Source organism: Colletotrichum fructicola (assembly GCF_000319635.2).
Source record: "Colletotrichum fructicola Nara gc5 chromosome Unknown KSG_Nara_v1_contig07, whole genome shotgun sequence".
NCBI classification, from domain to species: Eukaryota; Fungi; Ascomycota; class Sordariomycetes; order Glomerellales; family Glomerellaceae; genus Colletotrichum; species Colletotrichum fructicola.
In genome coordinates, this window is record NW_027094057.1 from 3627132 (window position 1) to 3645491 (window position 18360).

Consider the following 18360-nt stretch of genomic DNA (forward strand, 5'->3'; position numbering starts at 1 on the left):
ACTGGCTACAGTGGGCAGGTTACATACCATTGACGCAAGAATAGTCTCAGACGGATACTACGGAACGAAGAAAAAATCTAAGAGCAAGAGGGAAAGAGCATGGATGGGTCGGGAGCCTGGCCCAAAGCAGAGCGAGTGAGCGGGGCTGAGCTCTATGGTTACAAATTTTGGCGAATTTGTCAATCGGCGTTGTGGCAGAGTGGTCTAATGCGCAAGACTAGAAATCTTGTTCCTTCGGGAGCGTCTGTTCGAATCAGGCCAACGTCGAATTTTTTTTTCACTTTTTGGCGTTCTTGAGTTTTCAGCTTTCCATCATGTGCTTGAGATAAATCTTTTTCGTCGAGCGTTCAGCAATGCGATATGGGGTTAATTGTTGCCTCTTTTTACCATGGTAGACTTCTACTTTAACGCGAAACCACTTGATACATAACCGCTAGAACCCAACGTCTTCTCTGGTCTATCTCATGTACGTATATCGATAACGCTACCTTGAAGGGGTGCCCGCCGCTGTCTTCCCCGTCGACGCGCCCTGCCAACTCTTCCCTAGTAACCCCTTCCCTGCGTTCTTCTTCTCCTGCTCTTCCATCTTCAAGACCAACTCCCCAAACCCTCCATTAGCCCATCCAAACCACGCTCTCGTCCAGTCGTTCTCATTCCAGCTGTTCACGCTCTCATGCAAAACGCCCGTTCCCGCGGTCGAGTCCAGAATCATCGACACCTGCTCCTCCACCTCCTTCTCAACGTCCTTCACCCCGGATATCGGATCATACGCCGTCATCGCCGCGATCACCGCCGCCATCGGCCACGCCTTCCCTGGCCCCACGTGCGGCCCGCCGACGGCTGAGATAACCGGGCCCCGCATGAAGTACGAGTTGGCGTCGCTGAGGACGTACTTGCGCGTGTTGCGGTAGATCTCGGTGTAGTCTCTTTGCTTCTCGCCCTTCGGCGGGCCGGGAACCTTGTAGCTGGACTTGGTGAAGTTCCACAACGGCATGGCCAGCAGCGACGGCACGTTCGCATCATCCATCAGATTCGCGCCGCCGAAGCCGTCCACCTCATACGCGAAGATGTCGCCGAACCCAGGCCGGTGCACAATCGCATCCTTCTCGATGCCTTCCCGGATCCCGTACGCCTGGTCGCGCATCGCGGCCGTCAGGTTCTTCGCCCGCTCCCCGGGCAGCTTGGCCATGATCTCCGACGCGTCCTCGAGGTACTTGGCCCACATCATGTTGGCCGGCACCAGGAACTGGAAGATGCACGCGTCGTCGGACGGCCGGAACGCGGTGCGCACCATGCCGTTCTCCTTGATCGGGTTCCCGAGGCCGTCGTTGGTCAGCGTCTCGCTGCCGCGGTTCGTCCACCCCGTGAACGTCCATGCCGACTTCTCGACCTTGCCCTCCTTGGAGTAGGTACCCAGCCGCATCGCCCCGGCGGCTGTGACTGCGGCCTCGACGGCGTCCATCCACACGTACTTGCCGAAGAACTCCCAGTCACCAGTCTTCTGCGCGTACGCCGAAGACAGCTGCAGGAAGCTCGCGAGCGAGTCGAGCTCCCACTTGCAGTCGAAGACCTTCTGCGGGTCGTAGGCGGGCATGGGGTGATTGTGGGCGTACGCGCCGTTGTGCGTGGGCGGGATACCGCTCTCGGGCGGCGGCTGGAAGGCGTGGCAGTATGGCGAGATGACGATGTACCTCGAATGCGCGTTGATCAGCCCGCGCCAGAGACTGGCGAGCGAGTCCTTGTCCGTGGACGCCTCCAGCAGCGGCAGGTACGAGTACACCTGCGACGCCGAGTCGCGCAGCCACAGCGCGTCGATGTCGCCGGTGATGACATACGTGAGCTCCATGTCCGTAACCTTGGTCTCGCCCGTCTTCTCGTCTGTCTCGTTGGCGAAGCCGCGCCACTTGACCATGCTGTCCAGCGTCATCGGGTACGCGTTCTCAAACAGGCGGTACAGGTCCGGGTCCTTGATCACGCCCTTCATGCGCGTGATGAGTGCCTCCATAGCCGGGGACGTGAAGGTGCGGCACTCTGGCCGGGGCCGATTGAGCGGGAATTGGCGCTTGCCCTCGGACAGCGGCCCAGGCCGGGTGCGCATCCAGCTCTCATACGACGGGCACGGCTCCGTGGACACCGGGGGCGGGACGGCCGGAGCGACTGGCGGCGTTCTGCCGGAGGACGGCGTTGGAGCGTTCGCCGCTGCAGATGCATCTGCGGGCTTGTGGCCGGCGTCGGGGGGTTGCTTGGCTAACTCGTCGTCCTTGTTGCGGTACGAGTCCTCGCCCTCCGCGTCTTCTTTGAGCTTGTTGCCGGCTGCGTCCGGCTCGCCGTGTGCTGCTGCCGGGAGGTTCCCATCCTTGTTCTGGCTTGCTTGTTGGTTCTGCGCCGCGCTTCCTGGGGCGGCCTGTTGTCCTGTGTATGCTGCAGGCAGGTAATCGCTGCCGAGGCCCGAGTTGTGGAACAGGAACAGAAAGACGATGGCGATGAAGGTGATGACCAGCACCCGCGCACGCCGGGTCTGTATGTTGCTGCTGAGGAATGCTGGCATCGTGATTGATTTTGCTAGGGGGATATTGAATCCCGACCCCCTTCACTGAGCCCAAAATTCAGACGTTTCTCCTTCTAGTCTTACAAGCCACTTTCGTCGTTGTTGGTCCAGTCTGTGAAGTTCTCGTCACAAAACAAGCAACAGAAGACCAAGTCACCGACCGAGGAGTGTCCTGTCGCTTATTCACACAACAGAACAAGTCATAATTCCAACGTTTCGAAAGGGAACCGAAAACCTTCAGGCGACGGTGTCGAGTCTGAAGACGAAATGCAAGGGTCATCCCTTAACCGGTCATCCCACTATTTGGGCCTTTAGCTGGCTCCATCCCGCTGTCTCGGTCGCTTCTTGGCAAATTTGAGTTCCCTCGCCTTTGGTGCCGCCACCCTTGCTAGCATGCACTTTAACGAGTTTTGGGTCGCATAGCTCGTCGATAAAAGGGGGGGATTAATCCAGGGACGTCGGAGCTTCTGGCGGGGAAGGACGACTCGGAAGAGAGAGCGAGACTGAAAGGCTGCTCAGCGGCCGTAGCTGGTGGCCGGTAGGTTTTCTGTGCAGTGCCGTTGATTGCCGTTCATCCCAAATACGAATCCAATCACGGATGTGTGCCTCCGAATGGGCTGGATGACCGACCACGCGACCCCCTAGATTGAATTGTGTGCTAGCCACCAAAAGGCGACGTGGTGGTGTGCCGTGGCTGAACCACCAAGTGATTAGTGACAGTGGTCAAAAAGATGGATTCGACGTTGGCCTGATTCGAACAGACGCTCCCGAAGGAACAAGATTTCTAGTCTTGCGCATTAGACCACTCTGCCACAACGCCGGTTGATCATGAACCCGCTTCTATGCGGGGATGGGGAAGATTGGGCCCCTGGGACATCAAGATGCGACAGCAGGGGAACCAAATGTGGTTTGTAGTGCTGAATCAAGCGAGCAAAATACGACGTCTTCTTACGACGCTGCGTGAATGGTGGAATTATTTCTAATCAACATCACTCAGAAGTGGGACAGCAACTAGACACATAGACAACTATGCTTTCATCTGAAACCTCGAAAACTCAATTGTCTCATACAACCTCAAAACAGCATCATCTGAGCCCGTCATGCTGTTACAAGCCCTCCGCCGTCTCAGTACTTGAACAACCTGGGCTGAGTCCCATTCCTCTCCGCCTCTCTCGCCAGCTTCCTGTTCGCCAGTCCATAGTACACTCGCAGCGCCGCACACCCGACGACGACGACAAACAGCAGCGCCGCGTTGGACCAGTGTCCGGTCGGGTACCCGATCGCCTTCTCCTCCGCCTTGTACACCCACACGCCCGGGATCTGCCCGAGCCCCGCCCCGAAGCTGACGTTGAGCGCGATCGCGAGCCCCGTCGACGCCGTGCTGAAGATGTTGGACGTGAGCCAGCCCAGGAGCGGCGGGATGCATGCGAAAGCCCCCGAGGCGCCGACGATGAGGCATCCGTAGCGCGCGTGGTATGCGTCCGGGGGGAGGACGGCGGAGACGACGAAGCCGATCGCGCCGATCAGCGCAAGGGCTGCGGAGTGCACGCCGCGGGCGTTGAAGTGGTCCGCGGAGTATGCGACGAGGATCTGGACAACTGCGACATGTCAGCACCTTTTTGAGGCCATTTGTGAGATTGATGTGAAGGTTACCATAAGCTGCGGCATACGGCGGGACCGTCATCAATTGCGCCTGCAGATCCACGAATCCCAACCCCGAGGTGATTGACGGCGTGAACAGCGACAGCGACGAGAACGGGATCGAGATGGCGAAGTAGACCACGTAATGCCCATAGAGGCGCCAATCCGTCAGCGTCGCCTTCGCATCCTCCCACGACATGGTACTGTGGCTGCTCTTGCTGCCTTCATGGTACAACCGCTCAATCGCCAGGTCCTTCTCGCGTTCGGAGAGCCAGCCTGCGCTCTCAGGGTAGTCTGGCAGGAAGAACCACACGAAGAACGCCGACAGACACGACGGGATGCCTTCCAGGATGAAGAGCCACCGCCAGCCCGACATGCCGTTGACCTGGTTCATGTGCCCGATGCCGTACGCGATCGCGCCGCCAAAGGCACCCGCCAGTGTCGCGCTGGCCAGAATCATGGCGACCCGCACGCTGCGCTCGTCGTGCTTGTACCAGAACGTGAGGTAGTAGACCAGGCCCGGGAACAGGCCGGCCTCGAAGACGCCCAGCAAGAAGCGCACGCCCGTGACGGCGGCGCCGGTCTTGACGCCGCCGAGGCCGATGGTGACGGCGCCCCAGGAGACCATGAGGAACGCCAGCCAGCGGGAGGGGCGCAGCTTCTTGAGCAGCATGTTGGATGGGACCTCGAAGAGGGCGTAGGCGATGAGGAAGATCATCAGCGCGATGGTGAAGTCCCTGTTGGACATGTGTGTCTCGGATTGCATGTCGTGGCCCGAGGAGGAGTTGAGGATCTTGGCGTTGCCGATGTTGGAGCGGTCGAGGAAGCAGAGGAAGTAAATGCCGGCGCATATTGGGATGATGCGCTTGTCTTGCTTCCATAGCAGAGCTCTTTCTTCTTCGCGGGAGCAGGAGACGGGGGATGCGGGGGCGATGTCCTATCATCGTCACATCAGCGCGACACTTCTCATCGTGTATGAAGTTTGTGATGTCGTACCTCTTTTATCGTCGGCGAATCGATGTCGCGAGGGCCTATGCCCTTCTCACCCGTCGTCGCCATCTTGTTGTCGATGTAGCTGATGATGGTGATGTAGTTGGCCTTGGCAAGTCTTCGCAACAGGGCACTCCCCTCAACAAATCGCCTTTTGAAAATTGACTTTCAAGCCACAGGAAGAATCTGTTCCGCCCACCGGCAAACTCACTTCACCAGAAAAACCTTCGTAAAACTACAAGCGACGACTGAACCGCCGCCCTTTTTCATCGGCCGAGTTCCTCCAAACCCCGCATACGCGGGGAAGCTTCTCCTCACACCCGCACTTCGTGCCGTCCCAACCACCCTGTCCCCGTGCCGTAGTCCCGCATGTCGGTAGTGTCGTCGGTGGATCTTTGCGCGTGAGATCTCGCGAATCAAAGGCGGCAGTGTGCTGCGAGATTCGAATTGTTTTGTTGGCCGGATGCATGTGTGACCAAAGAGGTCCCTACAAGCGCCGGGGAGTCACCGAGGCCGGACGATGTGGCCGGGGTGTTGGTTGACCGCTCATCGTGAACCCTGGATCGACTGCTTCACGCAAACACCTGCGAACCAATGGTTTTGGTGGTTGATATCGATGTTTGCTTTTTTTTCGGTTGGTTCTAAAATGGGGTGAGGAGAAATGATGGCAGGACGATTGCATAAGCAGTCTTCCAAGTCACGATTTAGAGAAGAGGAGGCGGCGTTCCCGCACCTCCTACGTACGCATCGCTCTACACCCATGTGAAGTTAGTCTTCTTCTTACCCAAGCTATCTCACCATTCTATTATTCCCACCGTCGAATCGCTCGTAGATAACCTTTCGCTTCGTCAGCTTTCGCTCGAAAAATATACCATTCCGGGAACCACAAGTCTGCGTTTAGCCGCGATCGAGACAATGTCTCAACGACCGCGCCCAAGATAGATGACCTCAGATTCCAAGCGGCTCAAACTTGCAGTTCTTTGGGCTTAGGTCCTTCATCACATGCGCTCCGCGTAGCCACAAAATGAACAGAATTAGAACATGCACGAGCCCCAAATCCAAACTTCTCGAACAGCGTATCCGATGAGTCCGTCGATACCACATCCACCGCCTTAGACCGGATCCGGCCTCGAGGCTCAAAAACACGGACTGTGCGGCGAAGCCACCAGCTCCCTCAAATTACACACAACACGCACAATCTCGACGATGCATTAACATCCAATTCCAACTCGCATTCTTCAGTGAATAACAAACCGACCTTAGCCAGCCCTACGTGGCTTAACCCCTTGATAGTGGCGCGCCGATCTGGCGGAGCTCGTGCGCCGACTTTCACATGCAAGCTTCTTCTCTGTTTATGCCATTTTGAGACAGCTACTGATAAGCGTGTGTGAGTGTTTTTTTTTTTTTTTTAATCTGGCATGGTAAACATAAACACCATGTCGCGCTCATCGTTCGCCGCAGGAAGGAATCTTTCCTGAAAGCCCCTGTCCCGAAGTCCGAGAAACCACCGCCTGGTGAGAGAGAATCCAGCCGACATGGACAGTCCGACGATGGAGAACTTTATCGACTGCGCCCATCATGCTGCAGTGTCCGACGAAGAGAACTTTCCTGATAGGAAGCGACTTGTTATCTGCTGCGATGGAGCGTGGAACAGCTCGTATGCTACCTGGAACATACTTCTTCTCAACCAGCGACTGACGAAAGCGTACCAGAAACATTGGCAGCAATGCCATACCGACGAACATCAGTCGATTGTCTGCGGCTGTAGCACACAAATGCTGTACCGGCATGCCGCAGGTTGTGTACTATCACCGCGGTCCCGGGACCGACGAGTCAAAGACGACCAGCGTCCTCGAAAGTCTTCTCGGTCTAGGAGTTCGACAAGTAAATCGCCCCTTCATGATCGCACATATTCCATATCATATGACTAACCCGGTTTGCCAACAGGACATTGTCGATTGCTACCGCTTCATCTGCGACAACTACAACCCCGGCGACGAGATCGTCATTTTGGGATTCTCACGGGGCGCATTCACAGCCCGCTCCATCTCCTCCATGGTCTGCTCCCTGGGCTTCCTCAACCGCACCGGCCTCCGCCATCTCGCAGACATCTACCAGGACTACCAGTCGTTCAACGAATGGACCAGCGAGTTCCTGTACGACTCGAGCAAGCATCTCCGTGCCTTCACTGTCGAGCAGCTGGGGAAAAGAGTCAAGAAGGAGTTCATGGATAAGATGGAGAGGATTGAGAGGAAACTCGACGGCCGAGGGTATGAGTCTGATGAACGGAAGAAACAGCTCGGGGAGGAGTTCGCCAAGTTGTATGCAACCTATGAGAGGAGGCTCAACCCGGAAGCTTTGAAGAAGCGGCTTGAGAGAGAAAAGGCGGAGCTGTTCAAGAGGATGACGCAAATGAAGAAGGACAATGGCCAGATGAGGTTCAGGAAGATGGCAAAAGCGTATCGCGGTCAGCTGTCAGAGGTAAGAAGCCACTTCTCTTTCAAAAAGGTCTTCACTAACAAGAACAGTATCAAATGTGCCTCACAAGGAGGAGTAGCATGCAGGCCCAAACAACATTCGAAGCTGTGGAAGGAAGAGTGAAGGCAGTTGGTAAGTCTTCCTGTTTCTACCTTATGATATCAGATGTCCTGCTAACACAGTCGATTGCGACAGGCGTTTTCGACACCGTTGGAAGTTTCGGTATCCCAAGGATGCCGTGGTCCTTCTGGGAAGGCAGTGCCTCAGAGGTATGGTACCATCCATATCGGGAAGGGTATATTGTGAAAAGGGTGTGTTCTAACACTTGCAGCAGCTTCGATTTGCAAGTCTTGATGTCCATCCTAACGTAGACCACGCCTTCCAGGCCCTTGCTTTGGACGAGTCAAGAACAGCATTCGCACCAAGTCTATGGAATTTGAGCCCGAAGAACCACAACACTCAGCTGCGCCAAGTCTGGTTCCCAGGATGTCATAGTAACGTCGGCGGAGGCTCTGAATCACAGCAAATTTCAAAGATAGCACTGGCATGTTCGTCAAATCCACCAGGTACGCCGTTGTTGAATTATAAGCTGATAAATCTCTCAGGGATGGCGGATCAACTCACGTCGATCGGCGTCGAGTTCAGCAAGCAGGAAATGAAGCGCATCTTCCGCACCATCCCATCCCCGAGCGACGCCCGTCCCTGGGGTCTCGGCAAGATCACCAGCCCCGACAGCCTCGTGACAACACTCCCCGATGCCGCTTGGAACGCAGTCACCCTTCCCTACCGAACTGTCACGAACCAATGGACAGAGAGCTCCATACGCAAGCCCGGCTTATACAGAGACGAGCTCCGCGACAAGGCCCTGACCAACACAGTCGAGCTCATCCACCCCTCCGTCCGCGTGCGCTACCTCTACCACGGCCTCGGCGTCGACGACTCGGGCGAGTGGCAATGCAAAGCCCTCTCCGGTCGCGGCTGGCAGCTCATGTTCGAGAAGAGCCCGCCCAAGGAGGAGAACATCCGACCGGGCCGCGACCCGAACGTCATCGACCAGTACAAGACCACCACCGGCTCCGTCACCGCCGTGTACGAGCAGTACCCGCGCGACCACCAAGAGTACTCCGCCGAGGAGAAGTTCATCAAGGCCGAGCAGCCGCTGGAGTCCGACCTCAAGACGCTCGACGCGCCGAAGAACACGTGGACGTGGCGCCTGCGGCACGGCGACCGCCAGCTCGTGCTGCCCGAGGAGCAGGTGGGCATGTGGGAGCGTATGTACATCGAGATCAACGACGATATGGTCAGGTGGCAGAAGATGACGATGGATGAGCGCAAGAAGCGGTGGAGCAGGGGCGACCAGATCAGAGACTTGGCGAGGGAGAGCGTTGCTTTTGCGTTTGATGCGGTCGATCAGATTGTGAAGACAGCGGTTGGTACGGTGTTTGGTGGGCCCCCGGAGAAGTACCTTCCCAAGGGGTACCCGAGCGAACACGGCTATCATGATTTTGTGTCGTGGCAACGAGGTCTGGAAGATGACAACTCGTTTGATTCAAGGAGGATCTCTGTTGGTTCTGAGGGATACGGGAGTTGGTAAGCATATGCTTTGTACGATTTGACATTCCATGGGTAATGATTAGTAAAGATGACGAAGGAACGCGATGTTGGCTGGTTGGAGTTCGCTTTGGCTATCTCAATGTATCATAATTGTGAAAGGCGTTGGTTGGAGATGTTGGGAACGACTCCCCATAATATTATGTTTCTTGGCGACGACCGCAAAAAATCGACGTCCTCCGCATTCTATGTATCTTTCGGTTTGATGAAGATCTCCTACCGGTATCACACATATCTCTGCCCTGAAATATGCGTCCCACCCAGCTGCTCCGCCGATGCCATGCCTGTAAACCCAACACCTGCCCAGTCTCCTACCGCCCCGCCCATCCCATCCATGAACAGTGATGGGTCGACGATATCATAGACATCAGGTCCCCAAGTCATATCAAATCCCCAATTTCCCATGGTCGAAAAGTTCGCCGGTATGTTCCCCTGCATCTCAACTTCGCCCATTCCATCCTGTTCGCCACCCTCGTCATCTTCATCCTCCTCCTCCTCGCCTTTGGACACCATTTCGGCCCACCTCCTCTGTCTGATCTGTGCAATCCTGACCTTTGTCGCACCCAGAGTGTAAATGTTACCCCTCCACGGCCCAGAGTCAGCAGACACCGCCGCCATGGTAGCGTCGACCTCCTCCAGCTGGGTAGCCACTTTGTTGAGGATATCCGCCACGTCGATCAAGAGCGCCGGCTGTCTTGAGAGCTGGGCTCTCAGCTCAGCGAGGACCCGAGGCAGGTTTTTTTCCGGTGCAGACTGATCCTGCGAAGGCGACTTAGATGATGTCGAAGGCGTAGAGATTGAGACAGGAGTGTTGGGGTTGATGGCTGCCTCCATCGCCGCCAGGGCTGCGTTCGGATCATTACTCGACGGGTCGGCAACAGTTGCAAGCTTTGAAGGTTCGCTGTTACTGGCGGCGAGCCACGCCCAGCGACTAATCATCACCACGGCGTAGATCAGCTGCAACGCCATTGGGAGGGGGCAGGGGTAAAAAGCAGAGATGGGAATCGCGAGCCATGAATCGAACCAAGCTTTTAGTGCAGCGTTCGCCTGATAAAATATATCCAGAGCTGAGTTGTGACCTGAAGTGAGGGACCTGAGGGAATTTGAGAGGGAGGCAAGGAGTTCGGCGTCGATCTTTGGTGGCTCGTACAGCCGGAGCCGTGCAGTGGCCATTTGGACTTTTAGGAAATCTGAAGTTGGTTAGCGTAACAGTCTGCATGTAGTGGCTTAGAATGCTTGCATTTATCTTCCAGAATCGGAGGCATATTGTCTACAAGCTTGTCCAGCTCGGCCTGGAAGCTGGATGCATAAGCTGAGATCGGGGCCTTTGGAAGTCCCAAGCCCCCATCCCAGTCTTCGTTTGCCCGAATCTGGGATATCCTCTCTGCTAAGCGCTGAACTCTGACAATATAGATGACGTGAACGTCTGACTCGAACTCCATGGCTTCGTCAAGTTCGCGCAAGCATTGCTCCATATATGCCGAGAACCTCATGGGGTCGATTTGCTGGACGTCTAAGGAGACGCTGCAAATGGTTAATAATCCTGACTAGCAAGTGAAAATTCAGAGACTTACGATGAGCTGAGGTACCACACCGCCAAAAGCAGTCTCCTCTCTTCGTTCGTCCGCTGCTTCAGCTCGCAAGGCCGCATGACGATAAGTCTCGTCCGCTCTGTCAGGCTAGGGCCACGCTTCAAACCCAACTCTCCAAGAAGACAAGCTGCTTGTGAGACGAGCATGTCGAACTGAGCATGCGCAATACAATGGTGGTGGAACCACCCAAGGATGACAACTAGACCCAGCAGAAGATCCATCGATCTCTCACACCTCAGGACCATGTGGTCAGCAATATAGGTGAGGAGGCGATACATCTGCCCGCGCATCGACCTTGGACTCCGAATAGATGCGACCATGCGAATAGACGCCATTAGAAAAGGTCGTGTTGCATTGAGCGTGCTTGCTGTCACTCCTGTGGGTATGATCACAAACGGGAAGTGAGGCGCCATCTCGCCCCTGTAGATGGCAAGCAGGTTGTCGTCTGTATCGGGAGGACCAGGGGCCTCGCCTGGTTCAGCGCGGCATATGCATGTTGGTGGCACGAAGCAGTTGTATACCTCAGGTATCTGAACAGGGCCGACATCGATGTTGCTGGATGGCTGCCAAGGGGATGAGCGGCATTGTGTCAAAAAGTCCGGGTGGCCGGGCGGTAGTGTGGTTTCGTGGTTCGGTACCACAATGGAACGTCTAGGTAAATCTCCTTCGGGGTGTTTGGGGAGGCCAGAGACATTGCCTGTTACTCTCAAGGAGGTTACGAGGCGGTTCAGGCGCTCTTCAAGCTGCTTCGTTTTACTGTCATATCTGTGTTAGCAATATAATGGACTCGATCATTTAGCAGCTCACTCTGACATCGGAAAACTGATTGGGACGCCCAACATCTTAAGAGCGAGGGTTTAATAAGATGCTTCAAGGGTTCGACTTACGAGGGCTTGCTCTGCCTCTTCTTCCGTGGCTTGTGTACCTGCTCTGTACAGTTTTTGTACAGCCTGTCGCACCTTCTCAGGCGCCAAATGGCACCAGCACGTCAGTGAACTGTCCCATGGAGCGACCAGAGGCCCTCAAGGCCATCCTATCATAAATGCATAGCTGTCCCAAACTGGCATCTTCTCCTATTGTGGCTTCACACGGGGCTTCCGGCTTGGAGCGGCAAGTGACTCCGGACCAGGGGTTCTCGGCAAATGTCCGTTCCCTTCGCAGCGAACTGACCGTTCGAGATGCTAGCACTGAGATGGAACTTGAACATACCTATCACACTTCGACCCAGGTTTGCTGTTCGACCGGAGACACTTTGCTTTCGCCGTTGCACACGGAGCGCAAGCGGCACCCCATCTGGCTACCGACGGCACCCGGGGGCGATCCGGAGTAGACCCCGTTGATCGCTCTGGAGATGAAGCCGCCGACATCTGGTCCTTCTTTGGAGTCTTGGGAGGAGAAACACTTCAGGCCTCTAATGAAGAACGGGCGCTATGAAACGGAAGCTTTTCAAATTCCCGTCTGGCTTCGATTCCCCGTTGATCCACGCGTGAAGCTTGTGGCGAAAGGAAGTGAGATTGAGACGTCTAATAAAGAAGCCTACCTACCGCAAAGACACCGAGCTTCGAATGTAAGAAACACTTAAGCTTAACAAGCTGAGGTAAGAATACTTCGTATCACTCTTTTTACTGCCACCACGCTGACGTTGGACCGGAGTTTTCAGAGGCTGGGCAAAACTCCGATCCCTGCCCACACGGCTGTGCAGGCGAAAATCACGCTAATCCCGCCAGTGCAGATTCCTGCCATAAGCAGTAGAGCAGGGGGTGCAGCGCCCTGGAATACTTCGCCCAGCGGTCTGTGATCGGGATTTAGCCGAAAACTCCGTTCGAGTGAAGCCGCCTTGGCGCCGAAGTACGAGGCGTCTTGTCGATGAGGTTATATATGAATGGTGTCGGACGCGTTGTAGATGATGATGCGTCAAACGGCTGCGCCTTCATTCATGATGAGTCTCAGATAGCACAAGCGATTTGCGGGCGCGGGCTTCGATGCTTTGGACGGAGTTGCCCCGAAAAACGTAGACTAATACACGAGAGACATTGCGGATGGGCCCGATACTCAGAGAGGTTATCAAAAGCCTCTTATGTCATATCCCAATACAATTGAGAGACGCGAGACGCTGAAAAAGGTGAGACAGTCAGCCTGGGCTGACGGTAAGTTCTCATGCGGGCCGTCTGACAATGCATTCGGCTAACAGCTTGTTCGCTGCCCATTACGAGGGAGATCATTCCCGCGTTTGAAACCAGGGCCGACCGGCAATGGTCTTGCAGTTGATTGACTAAGAGAGTTCAAATTTTAGAAGCATCTATATGCTGTCTCCGTAGCTTAAGTTAACAAGAGAATTGATTGTAGCAGCTTGGGTGACATTTGTGCGGTAGTGGCCGGTGGATTCGTTGACACTACCAATCACTAAGTCTGGTTGTGGTGTCCAACTTCATCTCTCGGAAAACGGCATAAGCCACCTCATTGTATACTAAATAAATTAGCGCAACTCAGAACAATAATTTTGTAACATCATCCAATCAAAATGCGTCATGCCGTCGCTGTAGAGCGGCCGAGACTTTCGGTCTTCAACTTTCAGTCGCCTGCTCCGATCGCCGGCCCCACACGGAGCACGGCCACCGGTTTGAAGTACACAGAAAACGGAGGCTGCACCGCCGCCAACTCTGAATGGCACCAACAAACAAACAACCAGGTTGCAGGTGAAGTCCAGTTGAAACAAATTTCTGAAAACATCAAGAAGCACCACCGGGGCGAGTCTCTGCTTGACAATGCTGCGCGTTTGGAGCATTTGGCGCTACTTCAGCTGTACTTGGAGCGAGACGTTTCTCATATTAGACGAGCTGAACTTGGTCGAGTTCGGACATCCGGGGTGAATTTCAACGGATTTCATGCTGGTATTTCTGGTGCGATGGAATAGGCAACACGGGTGAGAAATATGGCTTAGAGCTTATGTGGCCTCTCATGTGAACCGAATTTCGTTGTACCTTTGATGACCAGTTATATTGCGTAGGTAATTTCGTTGGTCTACATTTAAAACCACTGCAAGCTCGCCCAGCATATACATATCTGTGTGTTACAGAGGCGCTTTCCAACCCGCAGCTAGTAACGCAGCTGTTTGGCTGAAAACATGACAAGCAGCATAAAATGAGTAATGGGGCCAAGCAGATCTTAGGAGGTAAGATACGGTCTATGTATAGGCATACGGTTGGTTGTCGAAGGGATGGGGCCGTCATCAGGATTCGATCACACCGCCGAGCGACTTGCTTGACGATAATGCAGCGTTGAGACTTGGGAGAAACCCTGAACTCAAATTGTATACACGAGGGACCATGACGGAAAGCGAGCTCAGTGGACGGGGAAGAGCAGAGTCGAAACTTGGTCGATAGCCAACTTGCGAGAAGTCTACCGTCGTTTTAACTCGATGCCGACCGTGACGTACCCTCATTTTCATGTCCGCATCCGTTCTTAGTATCCAGAGTGTGAGTTCTGGTTCCCATTGCCGAGACTAATCCTCGTCGGCGATGACAGGGAAATATATAGCTCTCTCACGCTCTCCTCTCCAAGAGACATGAACGATCCCCTTCTGGCTACATGTTATAAAAGGCACCCCGCCTTCTACAAACAGAGACTTGTTCTTTAAGGGGGAACCGACCACATGTGCCAAACTGTCGGGGGATCCCGCTCTTCCGAGTGTCTCAGTGAAGGAGCCAACACAGGCCCTCACCAGAGCGTGCCGACACTCTTACACTCCCCGTCGACACATACGTCCTTGATGTATACAGGGATGCATACTCGGAAGATCTGGAGGCCTAGTGACGGAAAGCGATGAAGTGGATGAATGGACATGCTCGAAGCCACTGAGTGCGGCGAAGCCGTCCCTGTCTGCACCCGCAGACATTGACGCAAAAGAAGTCCATAGTAGTGCGTCACCTAAAGATTTCACCTCAAGCACTCAGACATTTCTCTTGACGGATTACACATTTAAGACTCCGCTAGAGCTTCTGTTACAAATGGCGAGTGCCCTTAGCCATCGCCACGTCAGTTGGGCGGGGGCCGTTGTCCGTCATAGACAGTGATTACGCAGTAGTGGACGGCATGGGGCTTGGGTAACGTGCTGCTGATTCAACCTAACATGTCAATTATATAAATATCACTTCTCCAAAGATCTTGATTCATCCACAGGGCCAGAAAATGAGACAGGTGGGGAAGACAACTATCTGAGACTCGCGCAGTTTCTGACCGGACCGTGGCGTGAAGATGCCGAGGTGTGATCACCCCTCGGCGAGACGTCGCTCGCGGTCTTCATCTCTGCCTTATCCTGTCTATTCGTCACTTTCTCTCAAATATCCAGTGTCCACGGATTTCATTAGTCTCAGGTTAACAGGACACTCTCATCTTTTGCAATGCTAACACCCTGTTAAGGCCATGCATGTCGCTGCTTGCAACAGGCATATGTAGTTCGCCCCGGGGTCATGCAACTGTTATGCACATCTTCATAATATATAAACCCGCTAGGATTGTAATTTCCAGCATTGTTGACGCTGATTGGAAGCTTTACACCAGTGTGCCATTAAACTTCATCAAACCCAGGGAAGGCACGCACATGAGGTATACCGAGGAGGAGGCGAAAGACGGCAAAGACAGCCAAAGATGAGGGAGAACGTGAGGACTCCTTGACATTCAACAATTTAAGAAAGAGCGACGCACCATCATGGCCACGGCACCCATTCACCATCTGCCCATTAAAGTTGAGATAGATATTTCGCATAAAATGCTAGGAAGCCCAGTGAAGAGTAAAAGGGGTAAATTGTGCGCAACAGAAGCTAACTCTAACCGAAGAATACAGTGTAATATATAATTCTAATTCCTTATACCCCAGAAAGACTGAGACGTAAGGCTACCTCCCTAGCTGTGAACTTGACACTCTCTCCGCAAGACGCTGCGTGGAATTACGTGTATATTTGCGGCACCCGGGCTGTCACTGCGTCAGGTATTCATCTCTAAGAATGACTGGTTCCGTAATTTGTTGCCTTGCCTGGGCTGACTCCCTCGACTGCAAATTAGTGTTCATCACAGCATCTCTTATTCGCATACCGGAACCTTACGCTTTCCAATGATGCGCCCGCTGTCAGTACATTTGGAAAGAATAATCGGCAGACCTAAGGGATGACAGACGAAGACGAAGGTGATGAACGAATATTGGCGGGGCCCTGGGACGTGACGAATGCGCCTCCAACGCTTCTTCCCGGGGTTCTTGACTTGGTGCGTGGTCCGAAAGAACTCGGGTTTAAGTGGGCTGTCAATTGCGGTTCCGGCTGGGTATCAGCGACTCCAATCGCGCTACTTATGTGTCGCGAAGTTTCAAGCCTTTGCCTGAAAGAGGTTCTCGTCCGTCGTGGGGGGCAGGCGGCAGGCGAGATGAGGCTTGACCGTCATGACAATTATAAAGCCATTAGGAACACGTAATCTGGTTGGTTCACAGCACCAGATAAAATGATCCGGTTCAGAATTGCCTCGCATTCTATGGCGATGAACTACCGTGACGTTTTGATTTCTGCGAAGGTGGTGACAGATGTTCCCAAGGGGCCGTTCCTCGTCAAGATATCCGTCGCGGTCTTCACCCTCGTCTTCCGTGTCTTATTCATCAGGTTCACTCATGTGGATGACGTCGCTAGCCGCGAGCCCTTCAAAGGCTTTCATACCAGACTATCCCCAAGCCCTACAAAGCAGGTTGGGCTTCTCGGGGTAGCATTGAAGGTAGTGCTAAATAATCAACTCCTGGGAGTGGAGCCAGGCGTTTGGGTGCCCATGAAAGAAGAAGTAAGCGGATGGCAGCGGCAATTTATAGAAGGCAACGAGTCTCCTACGCACATTGGAAAGGCACAGCAGTACAGCGGTCTTGTGTTTTGGACTGGGAAACGACCGTACGGATGAGCCTATATGGTAACGATGGTCGTGTAAATGTGTTAAGATACACCTATGGGAACTATGCGATAGTCGCATTCCTACTCCCAATATATGTGTACGCATACTCTACGGATAGAGGTGACGGAGGATGACGTGGTGGCTCATCGCTCTCTCACTACATCTACTCTGTCCAACCCGGCGTTTGACGGCCAAAGGTGAGAACGGCGTCACAAGTCCGCGAGGGTTTAATGGCGGCAGAGTAACCCCTGAAGGCAGCATACTTATAACATTTCAAGCCTAGGGAGCGTCGAAATTGCATCGACATCTTTTGGCAATGGGAGAGGTTCTTGGTATTAATGTCGTTCCTGAATTAACGCATTGAAACAAACAGGACAGCGCGTAGTTGTCCGGGTATAGTATTATTCAACTCCATGTATGGGGGTCCCCTTTCCCCCAATCGATAGCACCTTGCTTCCATCGCACATGTTCAACCGCAACAAACCGTAGCCTCCTTGGCGGCAGAGGTCGGTCCATCGTAGAGCGTCTCCCACTGGAAGATGAAAGAGCCGATGTAGGATCCGAGGAAGATGCAGATGATTATGTAACCGTTGTAGTACATGGCGAGGCTAGGCGAATGTCAGCGATGTTGAAGGATAGGGTGACATTGGGAATCAACTTACAGCATGATGAAGTAGGCAACGGCGAACTGGACCATGTGAAGCAGCGCCCTGATGGCCTGCTGGAGGACGTTCGGTCGGAAGGGAGGGATACTAGCGTTACCAGCTGCGGTGACGGAGGTTGACGGTCCCTTTCCGTTGTCACCGGCACTCTCCGAACTGGGACCGGCACCGGAGCCAGCGTAGCGGGCCTGGTGGTTGCGGATCAGGTATCTGTCGTACTCCTTGACGGCACGGCGAAGCATTTCGAGGGAGATCGTGAGAAGGAAAACGCCTATGCAAGAACCGGCAAACATTCCGTACGAAGTGATATGCCACGATCGCGCTATAAAGCAGGCGTCTGTGGTATCGCGTTAGTGAAAATTTGGCATAGTTTCGGGATGATTCCGTTTTCTCACCCAGGACCTGCCAGTTCCACAACATCTATGGGATCAGTTAGTATGTTGTCATGATGTTTGGACATGGTGGTTGTCGGTTGATAATGGTGTTGAGCGGAGACAAGCAACTTACAGAAATCTTGCAGGAACCGCCACCCATTGACATGGCAGCCTTGGTGCTAGTGGCAGCAGCCATACCAGTCATGGTGCCAGTGGCCGACATGGCGGTTGTGGTGGTAGCCATACTCATGCCGTCCATCTTGATGATCTGTCGACTCGGTGGTCGCGGAAGGTTGAATCGATGTTGGAGTGTTGTTGAGATGCTCGAATATCAGAGATGAACGTCCAAAAAGCGGAGACTTTGATCTCGGATCAATACTAGCAGGGTATGCCTTGTTGCAGTCGGATCGATGTGATAGAGAACCGGAGAAGAAAAGACGAACTGGTCTAAAACTGGCGGATCGAGGAGAGTTTAAATGGACGCAGACCACAAGGTGCATAGGGGATCATCAAGCCTCTTTCCTAAGACCGACGAAGGGACA

The 18360-nt window shown here is 54.0% G+C and overlaps 6 protein-coding genes across 6 annotated transcripts; 1 reads left to right on the top strand and 5 right to left on the bottom strand.

The window, feature by feature from the left end:
- Window positions 1-484: 484 nt before the first annotated feature.
- Window positions 485-2548, bottom strand: CGGC5_v012724 (Meiotically up-regulated gene 157 protein; the record flags this gene model as incomplete). Its single annotated transcript, XM_032036744.1, has 1 exon — window positions 485-2548. One exon carries the CDS (start codon window positions 2546-2548, stop codon window positions 485-487), a length of 2064 nt encoding a protein of 687 aa, XP_031884548.1.
- Window positions 2549-3673: 1125 nt separating this feature from the next.
- Window positions 3674-5248, bottom strand: prlL-4 (MFS transporter prlL; the record flags this gene model as incomplete). The annotated part of the gene is made up of 3 exons (XM_032036743.1): window positions 3674-4146; window positions 4202-5126; window positions 5186-5248. 3 exons carry the CDS (start codon window positions 5246-5248, stop codon window positions 3674-3676), a joined length of 1461 nt encoding a protein of 486 aa, XP_031884549.1.
- Window positions 5249-6714: 1466 nt separating this feature from the next.
- Window positions 6715-9251, top strand: CGGC5_v012726 (Uncharacterized protein; the record flags this gene model as incomplete). Its single annotated transcript, XM_032036742.1, has 7 exons — window positions 6715-6836; window positions 6892-7063; window positions 7127-7660; window positions 7708-7789; window positions 7853-7926; window positions 7992-8205; window positions 8263-9251. The coding sequence occupies 7 exons, from the start codon at window positions 6715-6717 to the stop codon at window positions 9249-9251; spliced, it is 2187 nt and encodes a 728-aa protein (XP_031884546.1).
- Window positions 9252-9493: 242 nt separating this feature from the next.
- CGGC5_v012727 (uncharacterized protein) lies at window positions 9494-10441 on the bottom strand (the record flags this gene model as incomplete). The annotated part of the gene is made up of 1 exon (XM_066152743.1): window positions 9494-10441. The coding sequence occupies one exon, from the start codon at window positions 10439-10441 to the stop codon at window positions 9494-9496; it is 948 nt and encodes a 315-aa protein (XP_066007864.1).
- An 8-nt stretch (window positions 10442-10449) lies between these two features.
- Window positions 10450-12227, bottom strand: CGGC5_v012728 (uncharacterized protein; the record flags this gene model as incomplete). Its single annotated transcript, XM_066152744.1, has 4 exons — window positions 10450-10792; window positions 10843-11616; window positions 11748-11819; window positions 12070-12227. 4 exons carry the CDS (start codon window positions 12225-12227, stop codon window positions 10450-10452), a joined length of 1347 nt encoding a protein of 448 aa, XP_066008004.1.
- Window positions 12228-17251: 5024 nt separating this feature from the next.
- Window positions 17252-18077, bottom strand: ctr4-0 (Copper transport protein ctr4; the record flags this gene model as incomplete). The annotated part of the gene is made up of 4 exons (XM_032036739.1): window positions 17252-17390; window positions 17445-17781; window positions 17840-17864; window positions 17952-18077. 4 exons carry the CDS (start codon window positions 18075-18077, stop codon window positions 17252-17254), a joined length of 627 nt encoding a protein of 208 aa, XP_031884560.1.
- Window positions 18078-18360: the final 283 nt, after the last annotated feature.